The sequence below is a fragment of the Thalassophryne amazonica genome, chromosome 18, assembly GCF_902500255.1.
Source record: "Thalassophryne amazonica chromosome 18, fThaAma1.1, whole genome shotgun sequence".
Lineage (NCBI taxonomy): Eukaryota > Metazoa > Chordata > Actinopteri > Batrachoidiformes > Batrachoididae > Thalassophryne > Thalassophryne amazonica.
This window is the reverse complement of record NC_047120.1, coordinates 35,090,788-35,117,148: the sequence shown is the minus strand read 5'-3', so window position 1 is coordinate 35,117,148 and position 26,361 is coordinate 35,090,788. Positions and strand designations below refer to the sequence as shown.

The 26,361-nt window shown below is 45.8% G+C and overlaps 1 protein-coding gene across 1 annotated transcript in view; it reads right to left on the bottom strand.

The window, feature by feature from the left end:
- Positions 1 to 26,361, bottom strand: part of LOC117530856 (glutamate receptor ionotropic, NMDA 2C-like) — a 188,917-nt gene that overhangs the window by 99,928 nt on the left and 62,628 nt on the right. Inside the window, exons 4-7 of the mRNA XM_034193800.1 lie at positions 5,199 to 5,264; positions 4,192 to 4,380; positions 2,822 to 3,162; positions 2,596 to 2,710 (exon numbers count right to left, since the gene is read on the bottom strand). Of these exons, the coding sequence (XP_034049691.1) occupies positions 2,596 to 2,710; positions 2,822 to 3,162; positions 4,192 to 4,380; positions 5,199 to 5,264 (711 nt within the window). The remainder of the gene's footprint in view (positions 1 to 2,595; positions 2,711 to 2,821; positions 3,163 to 4,191; positions 4,381 to 5,198; positions 5,265 to 26,361) is intronic.

The following is a 26,361-nucleotide window of genomic DNA, read 5'->3' as shown; positions in this document are numbered from 1 at the left end:
GGAGTCGGGTCGTGGGGGCAGCAGCTCAAGCAAAGCCGCCCAGACCTCCCGATCCACACACACCTCCCCCAGCTCCTCCAGGGGAACCCCAAGGCATTCCCAAGCCAGCTGAGAGATGTAGTCCCTCCAGCGTGTACTGGGTCTTCCCCGGGGCCTCCTCCCAATGGGATGTGCCCGGAACACCTCTCCAGCAAGGCGTCCAGGGGGCATCCGGAAAAGATGCCAGAGCCACCTCAACTGACTCCTTTCGATGTGGAGGAGCAGCAGCTCGACTCCGAGCTCCTCCCGAGTGATCAAGCTCCTCACCCTATCTCTAAGGGAGCGCCCAGCCACCCTGCGGAGGAAACTCATCTCAGCCGCTTGTACTCGCGATCTCATTCTTTCGGTCATGAGCCAAATCTCATGACCATAGGTGAGGATCGGAACGGAGATTGATTGGTAAATCGAGAGCTTTGCCCCCCTACTTAGCTCTCTCTTCACCACGACGGTCCGATACAGCGACTGCATCACTGCAGATGCTGCACCGGTCCGTCTATCGATCTCACGCTCCATCCGTCCCTCACTCGTGAACAAGACCCCAAGATACTTAAACTCCTCCACTTGAGGCAAGGACACTCCACCAACCTGAAGAGGGCAATGCACCTTTTTCCGGTTGAGAACCATGGCCTCGGATTTGGAGGTGCTGATTTTCATCCCGGACGCTTCACACTCGGCTGCAAACCGCCCCAGTGCACGCTGAAGGTCCTGATTTGACGAAGCCAACAGAACCACATCGTCCGCAAACAGCAGAGACGAGATTCTGTGGTTCCCAAACCAGACCCTTTCTACACCCTGGCTGCGCCTACAAATTCTGTCCATAAAAATAATGAACAGAACTGGTGACAAAGGGCAGCCTTGGCGGAGGCCAACGTGCACTGGAAACAGGTTTGACTTACTACCGGCAATGCGAACCAAGCTACTGCTGTGGTCGTACAGGTACCGGATAGCCCTTAGCAAAGGACCCCGGACCCCGTACTCCCGGAGCACTCCCCACAGGGTGCCCTGAGGGACATGGTTGAACGCCTTCTCCAGATCCACAAAACACATGTGGACTGGTTGGGCGAACTCCCATGAACCCTCGAGCACCCGATGGAGCGTGTAGAGCTTGTCCAGTGTGCCGCGACCAGGACGAAAACCACAATGCTCCTCCTGAATCCGAGGTTCGACCATCGGTCGAATTCTCCTCTCCAGTACTCTGGAATAGACCTTACCGGGGCGGCTGAGGAGTGTGATCCCCCTATAGTTGGAACACACCCTCCGGTCCCCCTTCTTAAACAGAGGGACCACCACCCCGGTCTGCCAATCCAGAGGCACTGTCCCCAATCGCCACGCGATGTTGCAGAGGCGTGTCAGCCAAGACAAGACTTAAGGTACTCAGGACGGATTTCATCCACCCCAGGAACCTTGCCACCGAGGAGCTTTCTAACCACCTCGGTGACTTCGGCCTGGGTAATGTATGAGTCTGCCTCTGTGTCCCCAGTCTCTGCTTCCTCTTCGGAAGACGTGACAACAGGATTGAGGAGATCCTCGAAGTACTCCTTCCACCGCCTGACAACATATATGTATATATATATATATATATATATATATATATATATATATATATATATATATATATATATATATATATATATATATATATATATTTTTTTTTTTTTTTTTTTTTTTCTCAGCAATACAGTTGCCTGCTTTCAGTTGCACAAGAGACACTTTCATTGTCGATATCGAAATTAGCACAGGTGTTATAGGTGGTTGGAGAGAGCAGATGAGAAAAACTTGCATGACACGCAACTGTTTTCCATGAACAATAAGCACATAGCATGTCTTTGTTTGTCTATATATGTGGTCCTGTGACAGACTGGTGTACTATCCAGTGGCTACCCCGCCTTGTGCTCTATGACTGCTGGGATAGGCTCCAGCCCCCTGCGACCCTTAATTGGAGTAAGCGGTTGAAGATGAGTGTGAGTGTGTGAGTAAGCACATAGCAACATAGTCGATCATCGACTACCAAGTTTACTAATCAACAATTTCTTGTAAAGATGTTCGTATTCCGGCCAGTCTCTACTATCCAACATTTGACGCGTCATATTGTGGTTGCCAGTCATCTTATCATCATCAGCTATTACTTACAGTACCAGTCAAATGTTTCATTTCCCATTCAATTGTATGGGAAATGAAAGTTTTGACTGGTACTGCATATCCGGTCAAGCAGGGTATGATGGTGTGGCATGTTTCTCCATCTGACACTCTACTGAAAAGACACGTGTCCCAACTGGCAAACACCTTTGTAGACCACCGGCACATTCCTATCTCCAAGTAGTGATCTGCCTGCCACAGCAAGGTGATATGTAGGCATCCCCCACCTCAGCTAGTCACCGGGGTCCTCACCGATCAGATACTTGCATCTTGCATCACGTCAAAGCAAACATGCCACACGGTCAAAGTGTCACAATTGATGTTCCCAAACAATGCAAGCAGTGGACCTCATCTGGTCAGGCACTGAATGTGGGTATATAACCTACCCTCATGTAGAATTCAGGCTTTGGTGCGTCGTACCTTGTCCCATTGTCTGTCTCGATCCAGTGCAATGATGACCATGGAAGGGTTGGACAAGAAACCTTGGCTGTTGAACGACAGGTCTTTCCTTTCCCATGTCACATTTTTCATGTGCCTGCAGTACATACAGACACATATGTTCACCATCTAATTCAATTCAAAGCTGTTTTCTTACTAATAACATTAATAGTAATAGTAATTGTAATAATATTGCATTTAGTTTTACCTGAATAGAGTGATGTTTCCTGAGTTCTTAGCTGGCTTGTGGCAGTCACCATGTCCCTCGGGAAGAAAGCCATACTGCTTCTTGAAGCTCTCTGCTGCTTTTGCTACAATGGCAACACCTTCCCTGACCCTTTGCCGCAAGCTCTTCCTCCACTGGTCTGTAATCACGCCAATCACACCAACGGGAAAGCTTAGAGGTGGAGTGCCGTCAGGGTTGCCTATGGCCAGGCTGGGTAGGATCCAGATGTAGCCCGGTCCCAGCAGGCCTACTTCAGCCGCTTGCTTGAACAAGAACTCAGCCTCCTCGTGGGAGCAGTATGCCAGTAAGACCTGGGAATCCACCTATGATTGTTTATACACTCTGTTAATAGTAACACATAGTGCAGCCTGAACACTTCCAAAATGTTTATATGTAAAATAATCTGGAGTCTTAACCAACCTTGACACTTGTACGGATTTTGCCTCCGCCCTGAAGCATAATTTGTTGTGTCAATTTGTGTCATTTAGATGGTATGCTTGAAAGCATGAAGCCGAGTTTGCACACTGTTCATGTCATGTTTGCGCACAATTTATGCACTTTTCCTGCAATGCGTGACCGAAAATAGTGCACGCCAGCACGCTATTGCACAACTGATTTATGCCCTGTTCAAGTATTGTTGGCACAGTGTTGGCATACAGTGTACAACATGATGCGCACAACGAGCATTGTTCCTGCAAAGGCATGCATTGCCACAACCACTTTGCACATGTGTGAAGCACTTGTGGCATTATTTGGTCCCACTATGTCCCGCTTGACACCACGCTATATAAAATAGCAGGCATCACCTTGTCCATTGATTCCTCAATTTGTTGTTGACTCTACAAGATGTTGAATGCCAGAGAAGAAGTTCTTTAATATAACAAAAGACCTCTATATTAGTTACAGCACAAATTCAAGAGCAGGAGAAAATGCAGGAAGAGCTGGTCAAAGAAGAAGGCGTAACCCCAGCTAGAAAAAGGAAAGCAAGATCAATGTGGGTGAGGGAATGGTTGACTAGAAGACATCATATTGGACATTATGACCGACAGACAGAACTTCACAAGGAAGATCCAAGAGGCTACAGGAATTACCTGACAATTACCCTGCGTGCAATGACACGCATTGACGCACAGTGTTTGCAAATAGGTTGCACAATGTTCACAACTAGTTCACGCAAGTGGCACGAAATTTATGTGTGCCAGAAATTTTGAACATTTCAAAATTTTCTTTGCACACTGGCATGCAGCCTCGCACAGTGTATGTACAGTTTACAACAGTTTACAACACAACATTGCGTGCTAGTGTGGGGATCAAATTCGTGCCAGGTGGCTTTACAGTGTATCTTGTCGTACCTGTTGCAACATGCGTTTGACCTTCACATCGTTAGCACCAACAGACATTTCCAGAGACAGCACTTTCTGCAGATCCCACACGAAGTAGGAGGTGTCTGTGTAAGATTCGACTATATCCACAAAGTCTTCGTATCCCGGCAGCAGGCTAGTGATTACAGCAAACTCACCCCAGTCATACTCCTCCATAATCTGAAATGGGAAGGCATTAAAACAAAGAACTGAATAAATAATGTTTTAATAATGGCATTCAAACAAGTATGGTCTTAAAATTTAGTTTTAAAGAATTCTGATTTTGAAGACAGTGAGACAGCAGAACTCAGACAAAGTGTAAAAAAGTCTAAAAATAATTCCTTAGTGCAAAGCTGTGACTGGACACTTGACACTGTGACTGGAAAATAATTCTCCCAGTGGATGTTGACGAAAATTTGAGCAGTGGTGGACAGTCCTCCTGTACAGGCCGTGATACCCATTGGTGGCAGTACTTATCCCCATACATAACATAGCCTGATGTTTATGAGAGACTACCACTCCCCTCATTAACTCCCCAATCAATGTCAGAACCCATTTACAGTTGGGTGGACTGGGACAATGCAAATGAAGTGTTTTGTTGAAGGACTCAGACAGATAGCATGACTGGGAAACAAAACTAGGTCTACCTACTGGTAGCTCAAATGATCCTACTGAGCTACCTTCTTTGCATCAGTCAAGTACAGTTAAAATAGAATAGAATGGTCTTTATTGTCATTGTACTGGGGGTGCCACGAAATTCGGGGGTTGTTTATGGAGGTAGGTTTGTGGGTGAGTATGTGTGTCCATGGGTGTTTGCAGAGTATTTATTTGTTTGTTTTCTATTGAAACTTCAGACCTTAACTCCACTTCTATTAAAAGATGTAGTATGTTTATTAACTCCATTGCAGTTCTACAAAGATGGTCAAAGTATCATATAAGTGAGATTATCATGTTGATGCAGTCTGGTGACCAGTCAATATTGAAACATGTCTATGTACCTTGAACATGCAGAGTATCTGCTGCTCCAGAGAAGCTCCCATCTGCAGGAAGGAAGATCCTTCAGCCTGTGAAGAATTGGAGAGTCTTCTTTAATTATTCAGGTGCAGGACCAATGTCACGAGCAGCTGGCTGTGATCTGTGTACTGACCCATAACAGACTACAGTATGGTTTTAAAGTGGGGTCCTGCCATAGGAAGGCAGGTTCCTTGCCATTGTGCCAACATGTTAGCTTTGTACCCTGCAAATTGCTTTATATTTTGAGGGGATATGGCACATTCAGTGTTTCAAAAAAAAGTATAAGTTCAACAATCATTGATGCCTCTCTAATTCATTCACCCATACACTTGCCACCACATACTGAAGTCACCAGTATCACTACCTGGTCTTCCAGATATTCCTACAAGATTTAAGAAGTACCTAAGAGAAGGATTCTGTGTGAATCCTGGGACATTCTCTCAGTTGAACTTAACTGTAAATCCTCAAAAGGGGGACACATGCAAAAATCATATACACCAAACATCCTCATCTGGCTCCTTTTAACACAAAGGAGCAGTGGTCCTACGATAGATGTCTGTACGGATGAGTCCAGCCACCCTGAGCAGGAGTCTCATTCCCTCAACAACAATTGGGTAGAATTACTGTGAAATGTAATCAGATGCTGAATGCAAAGTACAATACCATCGGAATAGTATTGGATTACCTACAATGTAATCTGAATCCTTTTGAAATACTTCAAAATCAATTACTGAGAATGATGCACTTTGTACCAAAAAATGGACCCAATTTTTTTTTTTTTTTTTATAATCTGATAAACAGTGTTGCCAAAGTAACTTTGAAAAGTCACTTTATTAATTACTTTATACAGGTGTATTTTACAGTTAATTCATTAGCAGCTGTGGACAACTTGTTTTGGTGAGTGGACTGCATTTATATAGCGCTTTTCCATCTGCATCAGACGCTGAAAGCTGCATCAAACTCCTCGTCACTTTACTAGGGAAGCTACGACCACTACCTTTGCACACACACACACCCCCCCCCCCCCACCCCAAACTAAACCAAACCAACTTTTTTAGGTTCCTTAGATGATCCCAAAACACAATCAGGATGTTCCCAAAAATAAAAACTGGCCTCAAGCCAGTTATCCAAGATGGCATCCAAGATGGCCACCAAATAGGGTTTTTTCACTAAAACAAAAGTGATTTCTGTCATTATCAAGTCTATTGTTTGTTCCTACTCTGTATTTTAATGATAAGGGTCTATTGATGGCCATTTTTGACGCCATTTTGAATCTTAAACCCATGAATGAATTTAGTTTAGGCACAAATGAGTTTGCTGTGACCTGCAATGGTCTTCTCATTGAATCTCTGTGATATTTAAGTTGTTTATATGTTGTGTAAAGGTGTGAAAAAACCCTATTTTGCCAGCCATCTTGGATAACTGACTTGAGCCCAGTGATGGCATCCAAGATGGTCTTCCCATTGAATCTCTGTGATATTTAAGTTGTTTATATGTTGTCTAAAGGTGTGAAAAAACCCTATTTTGGCAGCCATCTTGGATAACTGGCTTGAACCCAGTTTTTATTTTTGGGAACATCCTGATTGTGTTTTGGGGTCATCTAAGGACAGTTGGCTTGGTTTAGTCCTGTGGGGGGGGGGGGGGGGGGGGGGGGCAAAGGTAGTGGCCGTAGCTCCCCTAGTACTTCATGGCAACTCTTACTGCCGTAGTAACACATTTGTGGCTTGTGTGCACTGATATGGTGACACTGTGTGCTTATTCTTTTTTGCATTTTATCAGTTCTAGATGATGTCATGGTGGTGTCTACCAGCACAGCGATGGTATAGTAATGGTGTTAAGGCAGTGTCATGACAATTTTTTGGGATGAGATGGCACTTTTTTGAGCCAAATGGCCTGTAACGGCCTGTATACAGTTTGTGGTTGATTGGCTTACGTCTTGACATTCCTGAAAGTGGAATGGTACCTTAGGTGTAGTTTTTCCAGTCGACTGATTGTGCTCTTTTTCTCTCTGTCCGAGGTGCAAAGGGCAATGTGTGGGAGTGGTGTCTGTGCGCAACAGAATGCTGGACTGACCATGAGCTGCCATGCCTGAAGCTGATGCAGCAGATGCTGTTTTGATTTCCTGTTTTCTGTTTCTTCAGTTTTATAAAACTTTATAAAAAACCTTGTAACTGTTAGAATGGCCTAAGCAGTAGGTCGCGGTCACCCTTCTGAGTCTGGTCTACTTAAGCTTTCTTCTTCAATATCATCAGAGGGAGTTTTCCTTAGCAATGCTGCCTGTGTGTTTGCTCTAGAGGTTGGCTAGGTTAATCATCTTGAACTAGCTTTGTTGTGATTTGGCATCTAAAATGTAATAAATTAAATTAAAATTTGAGTACAATTTTAAGGCTTTTTTAAAAATTACATTTCATATTTTATAATTCTCAGACGTTTTAGGGGAAAATGCAAAATGTAAGCACTGTAATTGAGACGTTTTGGTAGGAAATGGGCATAATGACTGGCCTGTATCTGTATAGTTGTGGGTTTTTATTTTTTGAGGTGTTGTGTGGGCCGCTGAAGAGGAGGTACTGCTGGCCCACCAGAGGGTTATGGACCCGAAGAGCGCTCCTGGGTGAGGAGGAGCTTCATCCTGGACCCGGCCCTCCTGGCCGACTTCTACACCCGTCACCCGGACAAGCCTGGTCGGGCGCCAGGAGGTGCCTGTTGAGGGGGGGGGTCCTGTTGTGTGGGCCGCTGAAGAGGAGGTACTGCTGGCCCACCACCAGAGGGCGCCCTGCCTGAAGTGCGGGCTTCAGGCACGAGAGGGCGCCGGAGCAACCGGGAGTGGCAGCTGTCACTCATCAACAACACCAGCTGTCACTCATCATCATCATCCACACCTCCATAAGAGCCAGGCAGCATCTTCACCTCACTGCCGAGAAATCGTCTACCGAACAGGTAAACCACTCAGGCTGAAGTATCACATTAGTGACGTTCTTGCTTCTGTGTATACAAGTATTTCTGCAGACGTTCCTGTTTTGTACGGAGTAGTCGTGTGTGGGGAGCTGGCATACTCCGCTCCTTGGTTGGAGGCTATGTACTTTGCCAACAGGATCTGCATGTAAACATTGTGAATGAGAGGTGGAGGTGCTTTCCACCTTTATACTGAACTGTTTGCTGGGTGTTCACGCACCCACCATCACCTGTCTGTTCTTCCTGCCAGCAGTACCCAATCTGACAGCCGGAGGCAGTGGCCACCTGGGGACCCAGCGCTTGGTGGCTCCAGGGTCGCTTCAGATCCGGTGGAGTGGAAGACGTGTGGGAGCCGGCTCTTTTCTGGACGGGCGTCTTCTATCCTCGAGCCTGCTCACACATCACTGTGACTAATTTGACTGTTGATCTCAATTGTGTTGTCTGTTGCTCTGTGCACATTCACAACATTAAATTGTTATATTTTTGGCTTATTCCATTGTCCATTCATTTGCGCCCCCTCTTGTGGGTCCGTGTTCCTACACTTTTCACAAGAGGATTTCTCGGGCAGCGTCATGGATCCCGAGGGGCGTCAACCATCGCTTGAACCGCCAATGGAAACACAGGGTGCACAGGCGTCTGCAGGAGGCGTGTTAGGAGAGCTGCACCACATCTTAACCGCCTTCACTGCTCGGTTGGATTTAGTAACCGAGCAGAACGTCATACTCAATCGGAGGATGGAGGCTCTCACCGCCCAGGTGGAAGCGCGCACTCAGGGTGTTGCTGCAGCACCTCCTCCAGCCGACCGAGCACAAAATACAGACATTCCAGTGGTGATTCAACGAACCCCCCCCATCCCCTGAAGCATACATAAGCCCACCGGAACCATACGGAGGTTGTGTCGAGACGTGCGCAGACTTTTTAATGCAGTGTTCGCTCGTCTTTGCACAATGTCCCGTCATGTACGCGTCAGATGCTAGCTGGGTGGCTTATGTCATTAATTTGCTTCGAGGAGAGGCACGCGCCTGGGCTACGGCGCTCTGGGAGCAAAATTCACGGCTCCTAACGACATATACTGGGTTTGTGAGGGAGTTTAAACAAGTGTTTGATCATCCCAATAGAGGCGAGACCGCTTCGACCGTGCTGCTGTCTATGAGACAGGGATGTCGGAGTGCAGCCGAGTATGCAGTCGACTTCTGCATCGCGGCTGCGAGGTCTGGCTGGAATAACGTTGCACTCCGCGCCGCCTTCTTAAATGGACTGTCTCCGGTCCTGAAGGAGCACCTGCTGGCTAAGAATGAGCCGTGGGATTTTGACGGGCTTGTCGACCTGGTTATACGGTTGGACAACCGGTTAGAAGAACACCGTCGGGAGCGGGGCGAAGGGCGTGGCCGGGCACGAGCCGTCCCTCTTCCTTCCGGGTCCGAAAGGGTGCCGCCGTCCCCAAGCTCCACAGTCAGAGAGCTCCGTGGAGCCACAGCTCCCCCTGCTGACGGAGGCTGGCTCGCGGGGAGTGTTTTTTCTGTGGCTGTAATGAGCACATACAAAGAAACTGCCCCAAAAGGTTAAACTTCAATGCCTGCCCTTAGAGACTGGGTTAAGGGTGGGCCATAACATCCACGCGGGGAAAGCCCGTAGATCAGCACGCATCCCAGTGACGATCCTTTGTGGGGATCTTACCCTTCACGCTCCAGCACTGGTGGACACGGGGTCTGAAGGGAATCTGCTGGACAGCAGATGGGCCAGGGAGGTAGGGCTCCCTCTAGTGGCTCTACCTTCCCCATTGAAGGTACGGGCACTAGATGGCACCCTTCTCCCATTAATCACACACCAGTGACATTGGTGGTGTCTGGAAATCACAGGGAGGAGATTGTGTTTTATATAACACCTTCTACCTCCCGAGTGATTTTGGGGTTTCCATGGATATTAAAGCACAATCCCCGGATTGATTGGCCGTCTGGAGTAGTGACGCAGTGGAGCGACACCTGCCACCGGGAATGTTTAGGATCCTCGGTTCCACCCGGTGTGACAGCTAATGAGGAGGTTAAAGTCCCCCTCAATCTGTCAGTGGTGCCTGAGGAGTACCATGATCTTGCTGACGTCTTCAGCAAAGATCTGGCACTCGCTGTTCCCCGCACCGTCCGTACGATTGTGCCATTGATTTGATCCCAGGCGCTGAGTACCCGTCCAGCAGGCTGTACAACCTCTCTCGTCCTGAGCGCAAATCAATGGAGACCTACATCCGGGACTCCTTAGCTGCCGGGTTGATCCAGAACTCCACCTCCCCGATGGGTGCAGGTTTCTTTTTTGTGGGAAAAAAGGATGGCCGACTCCGTCCATGCATAGACTACAGAGGGCTGAACGAAGTCACGGTTCGTAATCGATACCCGCTGCCTCTGTTAGATTCTGTGTTCACACCCCTGCATGGAGCCCAAATCTTCACCAAATTGGATCTTAGAAATGCATACCACCTGGTTTGGATCCGGAAGGGAGACGAGTGGAAGACGGCATTTAACACCCCGTTAGGTCACTTTGAGTACCTGGGCATGCCGTTCGTCCTCATCAATGCGCCCGCGACGTTCCAGGCATTGGTTAATGATGTCTTGCGGGACTTCATGCACCGGTTCGTCTTTGTGTACCTGGACGACATCCTCATCTTCTCCCCGGATCCTGAGACCCATGTCCAGCATGTACGTCAGGTCCTGCAGCGGTTGTTGGAGAACCGGTTGTTTGTGAAGGGTGAGAAGTGCGAGTTCCACCGCACTTCTTTGTCCTTCCTGGGGTTCATCATCTCCTCCAACTCCGTTGCACCCGATCCGGCCAAGGTTGAGACGGTGAGGGATTGGCCCCAACCGACAAACTGTAGGAAGCTGCAACAGTTCCTCGGCTTCGCAAATTTCTACAGGAGGTTCATTAAGGGCTATAGCCAGGTAGTTAGCCCCCTTACGGCCCTGACCTCCACTAAAGTCTCCTTCACCTGGTCGGATCGGTGCAAAGCCGCGTTTAGGGAGTTGAAACATCGGTTCTCGTCTGCACCCGTTCTGGTGCAGCCCGATCCCAATCGCCAGTTTGTTGTTGAAGTGGATGCCTCTGACTCAGGGATAGGAGCCGTGCTGTCCCAGAGCGGGGAGTCCGATAAGGTTCTCCATCCTTGTGCATATTTTTCCCGTAGGTTGACCCCGTAGGTTGATTGCCGACTATGACTTCGGCAATCGGGATCTCCTTGCGGTGAAAGAGGCTCTTGAGGAGTGGAGACACCTGTTGGAGGGAGCTGCGGTACCATTTACGGTTTTCACGGACCATCGGAACCTGGAGTACATCCGGACCGCGAAGCGTCTGAACCCCAGGCAAGCCCGCTGGTCACTGTTCTTTGGGCATTTTGACTTCCGGATTACCTACCGCCCCGGGACCAAGAACCAGCGTTCTGATGCCCTGTCCCGGGTCCATGAAGAGGAGGTCAAGGTCGAGCTGTCAGATCCACCAGAACCTATCATCCCCGAGTCCACTATCGTGGCAGCCCTCACCTGGGACGTGGAGAAGACCATCCGGGAGGCCCTGGCACGGAACCCGGACCCAGGGACCAGCCCAAAGAACAGACTCTACGTCCCACCAGAGGCCAGAGCTGCTGTCCTGGACTTCTGTCACAGGTCCAAGCTCTCCTGTCACCCAAGGGTGCGAAGAACCGTGGCAGTGGTCAGGCAGCGCTTCTGGTGGGCGTCTATGGAAGCCAATGTCCGGGAGTATGTCCAGGCCTGCACCACCTGCACCAGGGGAAAGGCAGACCACCAACGGGCACAGGGTCTCCTCCAGCCGTTACCTGTGCCCCACCGCCCCTGGTCCCACATCGGCCTGGACTTCGTCACGGGCCTCCCGCTGTCGCAGGGCATGACCACCATCCTCACAATAGTGGACCGGTTCTCTAAGGTGGCGCACTTCGTGGCCCTCCCGAAGCTCCCGATGGCCCAGGAGACTGCAGACTTCCTGGTCCACCACGTCGTACGTCTGTATGGGATTCCATCCGATGTCGTCTCTGACCGTGGTCCCCAGTTCTCCTCGCAAGTCTGGAGGAGTTTCTGTAGGGAACTGGGGGCCACCGTGAGCCTCTCGTCCGGGTACCATCCCCAGACCAACGGACAGGTAGAGCGGGCCAACCAAGAATTGGAACAGGCCCTTCGCTTTGTGACCTCGGCGCACCCGACAGCCTGGTGCAACCATCTGGCCTGGATCGAATACGCACACAACAGCCAAGTTTCATCTGCCACCGGCCTCTCCCCGTTTGAGGTGTGTTTGGGGTACCAGCCCCCATTGTTTCCGCTTGTGGAGGGAGAGGTCGGGGTGCCCTCGGACCAGGCCCATCTGAGGAGGTGTAGTCGGGTGTGGCGCTCTGCCCGCTCTGCCCTGCTCAAAGCCCAGACGAGGGCCAAGGCCCATGCAGACCGCCGGCGATCCCCGGCCCCTGCATACCAGCCCGGGCAGGAGGTTTGGCTATCGACAAAGAACATTCCATTACAGGTAGACTCACAGAAACTGAAGGATCGGTACATCGGCCCCTTCTCCATCATCAAGGTCCTCAGCCTTGCCGCGGTGAAGCTGAGGCTGTCAGCTTCACTGCGGATACATCCTGTCTTTCATGTCTCCCAGATCAAGCCTCACCACACCTCTTCCTTCTGTACCCCCGGACCTGCGCCGCCTCCTGCCCGGATCATCGACGGGGAGCCCGCGTGGACAGTTCGCCGGCTCCTGGACGTCCGTCGTAAGGGCCGGGGATTCCAGTATCTGGTGGACTGGGAGGGTTATGGACCCGAAGAGCGCTCCTGGATGAGCTTCATCCTGGACCCGGCCCTCCTGGCCGACTTCTACACCCGTCACCCGGACAAGCCTGGTCGGGCGCCAGGAGGTGCCTGTTGAGGGGGGGGTCCTGTTGTGTGGGCCGCTGAAGAGGAGGTAGTGCTGGCCCACCACCAGAGGGTGCCCTGCCTGAAGTGCGGGCTTCAGGCACGAGAGGGCGCCGGAGCAACCAGGAGTGGCAGCTGTCACTCATCAACAACACCAGCTGTCACTCATCATCATCATCCACACCTCCATAAAAGCCGGGCAGCATCTTCACCTCACTGCCGAGAAATCGTCTACCGAACAGGTAAACCACTCAGGCTGAAGTATCACATTAGTGACGTTCTTGCTTCTGTGTATACAAGTATTTCTGCAGACATTCCTGTTTTGTACGGAGTAGTCGTGTGTGGGGAGTTGGCGTACTCCGCTCCTCGGTTGGAGGCTACGTACTTTGCCAACAGGATCTGCACATAAACATTGTGATTTAGAGGTGGAGGTGCTTTCCACCTTTATACTGAACTGTTTGCTGGGTGTTCACGCACCCACCATCACCTGTCTGTTCTTCCTGCCAACAGTACCCGATCTGACAGCCAGAGGCAGTGGCCACCTGGGGACCCAGCGCTTGGTGACTCCAGGGTTGCTTCAGATCCGGTGGAGTGGAAGGCGTGTGGGATCCGGTTCTTTTCTGGATGGGCTCTTCTATCCTCGAGCCTGCTCACACATCACTGTGACTAATTTGACTGTTGATCTCAATTGTGTTGTCTGTTGCTCTGTTGTGCACATTCACAACATTAAATTGTTATATTTTCAGCTTATTCCATTGTCCGTTCATTTTTGCCCCCTGTTGTGGGTCCGTGTTCCTACACGTTTCACAACATGAGGGTTTAAAAAAGCACTGATAGAGCACTAAGTCATGTGGTGCTTAATCACAGCACTTTCTTAAAAAGAAAACATGATCCTCATGGGATTTGTTTCTATGGCAAGAATAAACAGCTAACAGTTATTGATAATGCATATGGTGATAAAAACATTCACCCTCAAGAGGAAATTAGTGTCTCTCCAATCTGCTGTCACAGATTAAGTTTTCTGTTTGTACTGTGATGGATTTTGTGTGACAAATCAGGTGACTGCAGACAGAGACCACAAATTTGTCACCTGAAAGGGCAATGCAGTGATGACACAGCATCTTTCTGAAATGTTCTGAGATTTTCAACTTTAAGTGCTCAGAGCAGCCACAGAAAGAAGGTGAAGCATTCAATTCCAGTTGCATATGCTCCAGTTATCCATAATGAGTGCAAGTGCACAAGGCTTATCACAGAAGTGGACAGAAATTTGATAGCGATCCCAGTTGGAGATCGTTTCATTACCCAGATCCAGCCAAGAATGACAAAATGTACTCGCCATGAATAGGAGAATGATAAAAGCCCTAGATTTTGTTTTGACAGACAGCAATGGGCATAGAGCTGTCAAAGAGAAGCCCTACAGCATCACCCACATTAATGTCCACCTATAGCTTTCACAGAGCCTTGACTGTCTGTATTCTTTCCCGGCACAAATGTATTTAAACAGCAAACACTGGTACTTCTCTGTTTCTGTCAGGTAGGGCTGTGTTCAGAGCTAGGTATGCTTTTGTGCTTGCAAACATTTGCATACCTACTGTGTGGCCTTGTTTGTTTACAGATAAGATAAAGTTATGAGAGATCACTCAGCCCATGTCCTCCAAATAGCATTCTGATAAAGTACCAAGGGTACTGAAGGATGATAAAAGGGAGAAAAGCCTTAAAATGTGCAATGACACAAAAAACACAAAGAAAAAGCACATGAAGTTGTAAAAACCATAAAGCCCTTATGAAAATGTACATTTATTTCCTCAATGTGATGTGAATCCCATCATCACTATCACTCAAACAACAGTTAAGCTAAGAAAGGCCATTTGATTTGACAGAAAGAGCAGATGAATGGAAAAAATAAGGTCACACCATTAATCAGGAAGACATGATAGACTTTAAAATGGACATTAGTGAGGCCCATGTGCAGCTGCAGGCCATATTTTCCTCAGGAATTCAAACTGGCAGTCTATAAAGTCACCTGATGAAGCTGAAGACCATTTGGCAACATTCATGTACTTCATGTGATAGAATTTTCAAATTGTCAATACAGGCAAAGGTTGCTAGACACCCTGCTGGACAATGATACCGGTAAGGAGGAGGTTTATGAATGTGCTGATGCAGTCTATACAGATGGTTGGTGTGACAGAAGAAGAGGACATGGTGACATTGAAACTGATGACCTGCTGCGGTGACCCCTAACAGGAGTAGCTGAAACAAGATGGATTCATTTTTGTCGAAGTAAGGTGGCACAGCCATTTTAAAGAGGAATAGTACGAGTACATCTCCTTGAGGAATCCCTTTATTAAGGCTGTGGAATTGATTTTCAATTATGGTTCAGTAAAAGGCACCTGGACAGCAATCTAGTTATAAGATTGATGAAGGTTATATTGGGAGAAGGATGCTGACGATGGAGCCACCGGGCCGCAAAGACAAGAGGAATACCAAAGGGGAGGTTTAAAGATGGGTGAGACAGGACATACAGGTCGATGGTGTGACACAAGATACAGAGGACACGGTGAAATTGAGATGATGACCTGCTGTGGTGACCCCAAATAGGAGCAGCTGAAAGGAGACAATGAAGAAGAGGTTTTCTAGACATAAGGTGGCACAGTCATTTTAAAGAGGAATTGTACTGTGAATTGTTTTCTAATTTATGTTTGTAGCATGGCCCAAGCAGAGGGTCACCCCTTTGAGTCTGGTCTGCTTGAGGTTTCTTCCTCAAAGGGAGTGTTTCCTTACCTCTGTTGCTCTGGGGGTTGGTAAGGTTAGACCTTACCTGTGTGAAGCGCCTTGAGGCAACTCTGTTGTGATTTGGCGCTATATAAATTAAAATAAATTGAAAAATAAATTGAAATTGTACGAGTACAGGTCCTTGAGGAGTCCCTATATTAAGGTTGTGGAATTGATTTTCAATTATACGTAGTGCAGTAAAAGGCATCTGGACAGTAATCTAGTTTTAAGATTGATGAAGGATGCTGACGATGGAGCTGCCGGGTCACAAAGACAAGAGGAATGCAAAAGGGGAGGTTTAAAGATGTGGTGAGACAGGATACACAGGTCGATGGTGTGACACAAGATACAGAGGACACGGTGACATTGAGATGATGACCTGCTGTGGTGCCACCAAATAGGAGCAGCTGAAAGGAGACAATGAAGAAGTGTTTTTCTAAACATAAGGTTGTACAGTCAGTTTAAAGAGGAACAGTGCCAGGACAGGTCCTTGAGGTGCCCCTGTGTTTGTGATGTGGAATGGCTTTTCAATTTTGGTTCAGTATAAGGCATCTGAATAGCAGTGTAGTTGCAATACAACCTAACCGGAGACAGGAAAGTACAAGTACAAGCAAGAAACACCTCAAAAGCACGATGATATATGTGTTGACAGATAAATGTTAAGTCATATGTGAAGGAGTGAGACAGTAAGAGACAATCAGACACCACATCGTGGGAAACTGTCAAGCGCCACTTGGGGCCAGGTCTCAGATCTTCAGTTTGTTCTTTTCTCAGAGGTAATAACCATCATCTTTTCTCTCCATTGCACTTTCCTTTCTTTCCCACTGTTCAAGAGTTCTGCAAAAACCCCAGAGAGCTGTGAGCCAGAGGAGTACGGCAGGAACATCACAGTTAGACTCTCCGACAGTCGGTTTTACCAGCTCTGTCGAAGTCCGGGGCTGTTCCAGTCACACCTCAGGAGGATCCAGCTCCGCTCGACTCACTGACTGCTCCACGCCTCAAAACAGCTTTAAAAATAGCAACGCACAATCACACCAGACTGTGACGGGATAAAAAAAAAAAAAAAAAAAACTTGCTTCAAATGATCAGTTAACTGCACCACTTCAGCAAAAGTGGTGAGACGCATCATTTTGAAAAGCCATCATTAAAATCCAATCAGCTGTGTCTGAGATATCAAACAAGTTTATAATTTGATGACCCCCCTCCCCCCCTTGTGCAGATCAGCTTTGAATTATCCATTTAGCTGCACATTAGACAGCGCAAATAAATTTAGTAAAATACCCTCACAGCAAAATCAAGCAGGACTACAACTCAATTGCCTTTTAATTCTCTCTCTCATTTGCACAAATAGTCAGAGTTCATCATCCCCTCTTTTGTCCTCCACCCCCCAACCGTCAACTTCTCAGCACCTAAACACGGCGGCTGTCACATTCAGGCATAATTAGCAGTCCAACCACAACAGCATATGGTAATGTGACAGGAAGACGGTGGACATGGTGGCATGTTCACACACCTCGCCTCCCACGGGAAGAACTTTGTGCCACATTTCCCTTCAAAGCGAAGATGGATTCTAGTCAAACAGAAGGCAGGTCATGCTTTGACACACAGAGATGGTCACTAAGATATGGACGACTGACGAATAAGTAAAGGCAAAAACTTCAATTACTGAGTGGAGAAATACAGCAAGCAGTGGTGTTCGTATACTTCATGAAAAAAAAGACGGGACATCACTAATAAGAAAAACAAAAACCAAAGTAGACCAAACTGAAAAAAAGGCATGGAACTAATGAATTGCTTCAACTGGTCAAACTTAAATGAATTTGGTTGATCCAACTTGAAGTTAAAGCTACAGTGTGTAGGATTTAGTCCCATCTAGTGGTAAGGTTACAGATTGCATCATGATTTTGCTCCTTTCACTCTTTTGTTTCTTTGGCAACAAGGATTCCTCGGGTATTGTATCACTTCCTGTTCCGGAGCACAGCGGTGTTTTGCTGTATCTGTTAATTTTGGCTCTCTGTTGGGACTGTTTACACAGAGACTGCTACCTGCTGCTTGGACTTTGAACTAATAGTCTTTTTCAAGACTTTTTTACTTTTTTACCTTTTTATTTTTTTTTTTTTTACTTTTTTACTTGACTCTACTGGTGGTCGGCTCTCACTGCGGTATTGTATCACTTCTTGTTCCGGAGCACAGCGGTGTTTTTCTGTATCTGTTAGCTGTTTGATCTGCGCAGTTAGATTGATCTAGTTATCTAGATTACGATTTGTTTCCCAGTGTAATCTTTACGTGCCTTAACCAAAGCACTCCTTCTGCTGAATCACCCTCTAAATTATTTACACATTATTCGCTTTGCGTGTTTTTAGGAATCCGCTAGCTTAGCGTAGCTACTAGCTCTTAGCCGATTTAGCATGGCGGCTTCTCCTGTCTCTCCCGCACTTTTCTGCTCTGGGTGTGAAATGTTTAGTTATTCCTCGGCCTCCTTTAGCAGTAATGGTACTTGTAATAAGTGTAGCTTATTCGTAGCTTTGGAGGCCAGGCTGGGCGAATTGGAGACTCGGCTCCGCACCGTGGAAAATTCTACAGCTAGCAAGGCCCCTGTAGTCGGTGCGGACCAAGGTAGCTTAGCCGCCGTTAGTTCCCCCCTGGCAGATCCCGAGCAGCCGGGAAAGCAGGCCGACTGGGTGACTGTGAGGAGGAAGCGTAGCCCTAAACAGAAGCCCCGTGTACACCGCCAACCCGTTCACATCTTTAACCGTTTTTCCCCACTCGACGATACACCCGCCGAGGATCAAACTCTGGTTATTGGCGACTCTGTTTTGAGAAATGTGAAGTTAGCGACACCAGCAACCATAGTCAATTGTCTTCCGGGGGCCAGAGCAGGCGACATTGAAGGAAATTTGAAACTGCTGGCTAAGGCTAAGCGTAAATTTGGTAAGATTGTAATTCACGTCGGCAGTAATGACACCCGGTTACGCCAATCGGAGGTCACTAAAATTAACATTGAATCGGTGTGTAACTTTGCAAAAACAATGTCGGACTCTGTAGTTTTCTCTGGGCCCCTCCCCAATCAGACCGGGAGTGACATGTTTAGCCGCATGTTCTCCTTGAATTGCTGGCTGTCTGAGTGGTGTCCAAAAAATGAGGTGGGCTTCATAGATAATTGGCAAAGCTTCTGGGGAAAACCTGGTCTTGTTAGGAGAGACGGCAGCCATCCCACTTTGGATGGAGCAGCTCTCATTTCTAGAAATCTGGCCAATTTTCTTAAATCCTCCAAACCGTGACTATCCAGGGTTGGGACCAGGAAGCAGAGTTGTAGTCTTACACACCTCTCTGCAGCTTCTCTCCCCCTGCCATCCCCTCATTACCCCATCCCCGTAGAGACGGTGCCTGCTCCCAGACTACCAATAACCAGCAAAAATCTATTTAAGCATAAAAATTCAAAAAGAAAAAATAATATAGCACCTTCAACTGCACCACAGACTAAAACAGTTAAATGTGGTCTATTAAACATTAGGTCTCTCTCTTCTAAGTCCCTGTTGGTAAATGATATAATAATTGATCAACATATTGATTTATTCTGCCTAACAGAAACCTGGTTACAGCAGGATGAATATGTTAGTTTAAATGAGTCAACACCCCCGAGTCACACTAACTGTCAGAATGCTCGTAGCACGGGCCGGGGTGGAGGATTAGCAGCAATCTTCCATTCCAGCTTATTAATTAATCCAAAACCCAGACAGAGCTTTAATTCATTTGAAAGCTTGTCTCTTAGTCTTGTCCATCCAAATTGGAAGTCCCAAAAACCAGTTTTATTTGTTATTATCTATCGTCCACCTGGTCGTTACTGTGAGTTTCTCTGTGAATTTTCAGACCTTTTGTCTGACTTAGTGCTTAGCTCAGATAAGATAATTATAGTGGGCGATTTTAACATCCACACAGATGCTGAGAATGACAGCCTCAACACTGCATTTAATCTATTATTAGACTCTATTGGCTTTGCTCAAAAAGTAAATGAGTCCACCCACCACTTTAATCATATCTTAGACCTTGTTCTGACTTATGGTATGGAAATAGAAGACTTAACAGTATTCCCTGATAACTCCCTTCTGTCTGATCATTTCTTAATAACATTTACATTTACTCTGATGGACTACCCAGCAGTGGGGAATAAGTTTCATTACACTAGAAGTCTTTCAGAAAGCGCTGTAACTAGGTTTAAGGATATGATTCCTTCTTTATGTTCTCTAATGCCATATACCAACACAGTGCAGAGTAGCTACCTAAACTCTGTAAGGGAGATAGAGTATCTCGTCAATAGTTTTACATCCTCATTGAAGACAACTTTGGATGCTGTAGCTCCTCTGAAAAAGAGAGCTTTAAATCAGAAGTGTCTGACTCCGTGGTATAACTCACAAACTCGTAGCTTAAAGCAGATAACCCGTAAGTTGGAGAGGAAATGGCGTCTCACTAATTTAGAAGATCTTCACTTAGCCTGGAAAAAGAGTCTGTTGCTCTATAAAAAAGCCCTTCGTAAAGCTAGGACATCTTTCTACTCATCACTAATTGAAGAAAATAAGAACAACCCCAGGTTTCTTTTCAGCACTGTAGCCAGGCTGACAAAGAGTCAGAGCTCTATTGAGCTGAGTATTCCATTAACTTTAACTAGTAATGACTTCATGACTTTCTTTGCTAACAAAATTTTAACTATTAGAGAAAAAATTACTCATAACCATCCCAAAGACGTATCGTTATCTTTGGCTGCTTTCAGTGATGCCGGTATTTGGTTAGACTCTTTCTCTCCGATTGTTCTGTCTGAGTTATTCTCATTAGTTACTTCATCCAAACCATCAACATGTTTATTAGACCCCATTCCTACCAGGCTGCTCAAGGAAGCCCTACCATTATTTAATGCTTCGATCTTAAATATGATCAATCTATCTTTGTTAGTTGGCTATGTACCACAGGCTTTTAAGGTGGCAGTAATTAAACCATTACTTAAAAAGCCATCACTTGACCCAGCTATCTTAGCTAATTATAGGCCAATCTCCAACCTTCCTTTTCTCTCAAAAATTCTTGAAAGGGTAGTTGTAAAACAGCTAACTGATCATCTGCAGAGGAATGGTCTATTTGAAGAGTTTCAGTCAGGTTTTAGAATTCATCATAGTACAGAAACAGCATTAGTGAAGGTTACAAATGATCTTCTTATGGCCTCGGACAGTGGACTCATCTCTGTGCTTGTTCTGTTAGATCTCAGTGCTGCTTTTGATACTGTTGACCATAAATTTTATTACAGAGATTAGAGCATGCCATAGGTATTAAAGGCACTGCGCTGCGGTGGTTTGAATCATATTTGTCTAATAGATTACAATTTGTTCATGTAAATGGGGAATCTTCTTCACAGACTAAGTTAATTATGGAGTTCCACAAGGTTCTGTGCTAGGACCAATTTTATTCACTTTATACATGCTTCCCTTAGGCAGTATTATTAGACGGTATTGCTTAAATTTTCATTGTTACGCAGATGATACCCAGCTTTATCTATCCATGAAGCCAGAGGACACACACCAATTAGCTAAACTGCAGGATTGTCTTACAGACATAAAGACATGGATGACCTCTAATTTCCTGCTTTAAACTCAGATAAAACTGAAGTTATTGTACTTGGCCCCACAAATCTTAGAAACATGGTGTCTAACCAGATCCTTACTCTGGATGGCATTACCCTGACCTCTAGTAATACTGTGAGAAATCTTGGAGTCATTTTTGATCAGGATATGTCATTCAAAGTGCATATTAAACAAATATGTAGGACTGCTTTTTTGCATTTACGCAATATCTCTAAAATCAGAAAGGTCTTGTCTCAGAGTGATGCTGAAAAACTAATTCATGCATTTATTTCCTCTAGGCTGGACTATTGTAATTCATTATTATCAGGTTGTCCTAAAAGTTCCCTAAAAAGCCTTCAGTTAATTCAAAATGCTGCAGCTAGAGTACTGACGGGGACTAGAAGGAGAGAGCATATCTCACCCATATTGGCCTCTCTTCATTGGCTTCCTGTTAATTCTAGAATAGAATTTAAAATTCTTCTTCTTACTTATAAGGTTTTGAATAATCAGGTCCCATCTTATCTTAGGGACCTCGTAGTACCATATTACCCCAATAGAGCGCTTCGCTCTCAGACTGCAGGCTTACTTGTAGTTCCTAGGGTTTGTAAGAGTAGAATGGGAGGCAGAGCCTTCAGCTTTCAGGCTCCTCTCCTGTGGAACCAGCTCCCAATTCAGATCAGGGAGACAGACACCCTCTCTACTTTTAAGATTAGGCTTAAAACTTTCCTTTTTGCTAAAGCTTATAGTTAGGGCTGGATCAGGTGACCCTGAACCATCCCTTAGTTATGCTGCTATAGACGTAGACTGCTGGGGGGTTCCCATGATGCACTGTTTCTTTTTCTTTTTGCTCTGTATGCACCACTCTGCATTTAATCATTAGTGATCGATCTCTGCTCCCCTCCACAGCATGTCTTTTTCCTGGTTCTCTCCCTCAGCCCCAACCAGTCCCAGCAGAAGACTGCCCCTCCCTGAGCCTGGTTCTGCTGGAGGTTTCTTCCTGTTAAAAGGGAGTTTTTCCTTCCCACTGTAGCCAAGTGCTTGCTCACAGGGGGTCGTTTTGACCGTTGGGGTTTTACATAATTATTGTATGGCCTTGCCTTACAATATAAAGCGCCTTGGGGCAACTGTTTGTTGTGATTTGGCGCTATATAAAAAAAATTGATTGATTGATTGATTGATATTGTGATAAGTAATGTTCATAAAAGTGAGGGTTCTCAAACTTGTTAGCCTGCACTAGCACTAAATACAATGCATGTATATAGCACATTCAAGCTCAAAGTGCTTTACAGTGATGCCTCACATTCACACACAATGTCAAAGGTGTAACATTGGGATTAAGGGTCCTTAGTGATTTTCCAGTCTGACATGGATTTGAACCGTGGAGCCTCCTGGTCATATGCACACTTTAGCCACTTGTCCAACACCACTACAAAATGCAAAAGGAAGAGTAATGTTTGTCCCTTTTGAGCTACTGTATCAACATGACAGTGCCACATGGCAGCCTGGGCTCGGCTCAAAGCACACACTAGTCATAGTGTCCACACCAATAACTATTCATAACTTCATAGCTTAAAATTTGTTAAACTAATGCCTTATAAAAATAAAACAAAAAACAAATCACCACCCACACAGTTGTTGTAGAGAGGGAGACTAGCTAAAGAGACAAACAAAACATTTTTTTGTACCAGGTTAGAAATGTTTATTTCTCCTCTAAAGTTAGACATTTTAACATAGGCCTCTATGGGAAGTGACTTACTTTTGGAACCAGCCTCAAGCAGCCATTCAAAGACCTGAAAAATGTTTTCACTTCCAGGTTTGCTTTATTTCAGATGGCCGGAGGTAATAATAAACACATTGTTATTAAAGCTATTTAATTTCTGCTAATAAATATCCTTAAACCCTATGCACTGTAGATTTAAGTAACATTTACACCAACTTGCTAACTTAATTTGAAAAAAAATTATGTCCTTATTGTTATACAACAACGTTAGATTTGATGTGTTGTTTAGAATGGCACAATGGGCAATGAATGCTCAGCCAGTCAGGGCAGATTTTATTGACTGGGTCCAGTGAAATAGGTTGGGCTGTAATGTGATTTCTTGTGGGACCTGCCACAGCTAGTGTGTTCACTAATTACTAATTGGGTAGCAGGTCAGGTCACGCCCGGGAGCATTGGCTTTTTCAGTTGCTGAGGTCCTCAACTCTGAGGTTCATGCAAACCTACAGAAAGATGGTAGCCTACAGTTGAAAGAGGAGGGCTTGAGATCTTGGTCGATTCCCCGTAAGGCATGAAAGTCACTAAGGTCCCTGGTACTTCACTCCCCACATTCCTTTTGCAAATATCCTCACCTTCCATTAGACACACCATTTACTACTTAGTACTTACTCGAATGTCTTTTACTTGACTTGAGCTTGATTGTTTGTTCTGCACTGAAGCCTCTTTGGACAAAAGTGTCTGTATATTTCTTAGAAGAAAGTTGAAACCAGTCCCAGAGTTTACTAATGTGCCTTCACCTTCATAATACCAAGAGGTTTGACCCATGTGTTTGTCACATTGCATGTGACTGGATTCTTTTTCCTATGTACAGCTGCCTCATGTTGATCAGAGTTGGTACTGGCCTAGCATAAGTTAAAGGCAATGTCCAAAAAAGATAGCAGGTAGCAAATACTGTATAAACTACAACACATTCATCACGGACATGAATGTCATGGCAATAGACTGTCATCCCAAACAGGTGGAATTGTAGATTCTCATCCAGTTCAAACTGCAGAATACGGGGATAAGAACAGACACCAATAGAGCTCAAGGCTAGTACAGCGCTTACGAATATCTATGCCCTGAAGCCCACATGTTACAGAATTTTTTCCCATTTTTGGCTCCTAATGAAGAATGTAAGAGTGAAGGATACATCAATTCATCCATTTTCTATATCTACTTACTCCATTCAGGGGTCCCAGGGGATGGAGCCTATCCCAGCAGTCATAGGACATGAGGCAGGGTACACCCTGGACAAGACACCACAGAGCCACATTTATACAGACTAACTCACTCACACCTACGGTCAATTTAAAGTCTCCAAATCACCTAATTCACATGTCTTTGGATGTGGGAGGAAGCCAGATCACCCAGAGGGAGCCCATGTGAACAAGGAAACTCCACACAGAAGGGACCAGGCAGGAAGCGATCCCACTGGCTTCTTGCTCACATAATGACGACAAACATCAAAGTTTACTGAACTTCGTTGAATGGAATGGTCCATTTTTCAACTCCTGTAAATATTCTTACAATGCACTCATAAAAAAATTATAATTTGCCTACTAACGATAGTCTGCCATCCCTACAGGACCTGCATACTTCCAGGGCCCTGAGGCGAGCAAGGAAGATTGTGGCTGATCCCTCCCACCCAGGTCAAACTTTTTGTCACCCTCCCCTCTGGCAAGAGGCTGAGGTCCATCAGGATGAAAACCTCAAGACACAAATCATTCCAACTGCAGCTAGACTTATAAATAATACCAGAGACCCACCCTGCCTCCCCACTACCATAAAGTACAGATTGGTCATCCTTGCACTAAACAGTACTGTACATCTGTACTTCAGTCACCTGTTGTTGCACAGTCCCATTCCATTACGTTATATTTATTTAACGGTGAATATAGCTTTGCCTTTTTGACTCTTTTACTTCTTACAGAAGTTTACTTCTGATTTATTTATGCAGTGGTAACACCAGATCAAATTCCTTGCATGTGCGAACTTACTTGGGAATAAATTTGATTCTGATTCTAATGTTACGTAACGTAAACATTAAGAATGTTGGGAAATTAACTGTGGCTAACTAATGTTATTTAAGGCAGAAATTAGCTGTGCAAACATGAGTTAGTAATAAGCAAATGTGAACAATGTAAGCTAACATAATTGTAGCTAGTTAACTCTGATTGTCCCTGTATAATCACTCGGATGTAAACTACGTGAATACTCAGCTTGGGAGGTAACCTCACTGGCTCTCCAGTTCCCTGGATGAACTCATGATCCTCTTCCACTGCCTACAATAACAGACTGATTATGAGTGAAGAAAAAAATATCATCCTTTCAGCTATGAAACTCTTCATCTTGCCACAGAAATAGTTTGACTGGCTGCCTCACTGAAATTATTAGGCCGTGCAGCAGCAAAGCTTTGGGGTGGCCTCGCCATTAACATAGTGTCTGGCAGAGATTCATTCCCAGCAATAAAAATCAGATTCCAGTGGGAGAACCAAGCAACAGATCCAAGCTTCTGATGACCTGCTTATGGAATCATCAACTCCCTGCTCTCTGGAATGTGAGGCCAAAAGAGTGAAGCAGTCAAACTGAAAGGAGGCCAACGTGTCCAAAGAACCAATAGATAAATAGAAACTGTACGTGATCCTATGAGAATTGTGTGGCTCAACACATCACTTTGATCCAAGAGTGTGACCTCAGATCACAGCGAAGACCGCCACTGCTGCTCTGAACACACAGATTCCTACTTTAAATCCTAAAAAATCAGATCAGTATTATCACACCGCAATTCGAGAAATGTTTGTATGTTTTGTCCACTATTCCAAGGTCTTGAGCACATTTCCACCATACTTGCTGTCTGCATATACTGTAGCTTGACTCTACTATTACCCTTAAGGGGTTTGTTTTGGTAAAACTCAAGGTCATTGCTGGCAATAGTCAAAATTTTGGTTTATCAATGTGTTTAGCACTATTGCCTCTCTGTGTGCAGTTTGCATGTGCTCCCTTTGTTCATGTGGGTTCCTTCAGGGTGTTCCGGCTCCTTCCACATCCAAAATGCATGCACGTTAGGTGGATTGGAAACTTTAGATTGACCGTATGTGTGTTTTTGTCTCTCTATATGTGGTGCTGCGACACACTGGTGTCCTACAGTAGTAGCCAGTAAACC